This window comes from Populus euphratica, unplaced genomic scaffold (genome assembly GCF_000495115.2).
Source record: "Populus euphratica unplaced genomic scaffold, PopEup_1.0 scaffold207.1, whole genome shotgun sequence".
In the NCBI taxonomy this organism is placed as follows: domain Eukaryota; kingdom Viridiplantae; phylum Streptophyta; class Magnoliopsida; order Malpighiales; family Salicaceae; genus Populus; species Populus euphratica.
In genome coordinates this window covers 206,029-207,472 of record NW_011500092.1, presented here as the reverse complement: position 1 = coordinate 207,472, position 1,444 = coordinate 206,029, and the positions used below count along the sequence as shown (strand labels likewise).

General features: G+C 33.0%; 1 protein-coding gene across 1 annotated transcript in view; it reads left to right on the top strand.

Annotated features, from left to right (window-relative positions):
* The first annotated feature begins 1,047 nt into the window (after positions 1 to 1,047).
* The window catches only part of LOC105109160 (copper-transporting ATPase PAA1, chloroplastic-like), a 22,882-nt gene continuing 22,485 nt past the window's right edge, over positions 1,048 to 1,444 (top strand). The window contains exon 1 of the mRNA XM_011003769.1: positions 1,048 to 1,411. Within this exon, the coding sequence (XP_011002071.1) occupies positions 1,151 to 1,411 (261 nt within the window). The 5' untranslated portion in view covers positions 1,048 to 1,150. The remainder of the gene's footprint in view (positions 1,412 to 1,444) is intronic.

The window sequence follows — 1,444 nt, the reverse complement described above, 5'->3', positions numbered from 1 at the left end:
CCCCCCCCCCCCCCCCCCAGCCACTAGGCCGGGTTTAAAAACTATGGCAGAAACACAGATAAGGTATCCGCCGAGAGAGTGGAAGAAAATATAAATAATATTAACATAAAAGGATAACATAAAATTATGGGAATTTGATTTTTAATTAGTTAATTAATTATTAAAATAAAATTTAATTAATATAGATATTTGTTTCAATTTTATTCAAAATAAAATAATATTTAAATAAAAACTAATAATGTTTTTCTTAAAAAATATATATTTATTAATCAAAATAAAAATAAAATTCATTTTCGATTTAAAATACTTGTTGTAATTTACATTTCAAACACTAAGACCATACATGAGTTTATTATAATATGTTGTTTTATTTTGTTCAAATTCTATCAAACACAAAATAAAACAAATTTTCAAATCTTGTTTAAATATAAAACATGATAATTATTTGTAATGTTTATCAAAATAAATTTAATCCAGATCAGTCCAATTAATATTATTCAATATATAAAACACCAGTGTGTTAGCATATTCTTTAGTTTTTCAAATTTAATTTTAATGAATTTTCATTCTAAATTTTTTTGAAGCTATTACGTAGACTCAAGGATAATATTGACTATTGAGCATTATTATTTTTATATTTATTCTAGAAAGAGAATTATATCAATATTCTACCGGGAACATTTAAATACAAAAGACGAGCATAGACGGTAACCCAAATACTTTTTTTTTTTTGAGAATAAATAGTAATTAATTAATAAGCAAGCCTATTTTGAGAATAAACAAGGATCTACACGTGCTAATAAATAGAAAGACACCAACCAATACTATTTTGCCAGACCCCCACTTCAGTCAAAAGGTGCTGGCTGCTAAGCCTCGCATCCATATCCAGATTAATCAAAATAAACGTAAACACGAGGAGTCCGCAAACACACGGAGGATGATTAAACTAGTTGGATTTTAGATTTGTTTTTTTTTTAATCATTAATTTAAATTTTATAAGTTTTAAAAGCATTTAAAATTTATATCGTTAACTTCATTAATGTCAATTTAAAATAAAAAAACAAAAAAAAACGTGCAGATAGCGCTGGCTGTAATTCATATAGAGAGAGAGGGGCGGTCAGAGAAGACTGAAGAGAGATTTTGTTCAAAAATGGACTCTGCATTGGCTGTCTCGGCTACGGCATTGCCTCTCTTCACCTTATCCAAAGTCAACCGTCATTTCATCACTCACAATGCTCGTTCCTTTCTCCGCCACTCCTCGTCTCAACTCGGCACTCTCCGACTCGGTTCCATCTGCTCGCACAACAACGACGCCCTTGCTTCTTCTCCTTCTTTGTGCACGGTGGTCCCGCTGCTACGCCGCCGCTTGGAATGCGTTTCCAGCTCCGCGGCGTCCTTCGGGACCTCGTCCTCAGGCGGCGGGGGAGGGGGCGGCGAGGGAGGG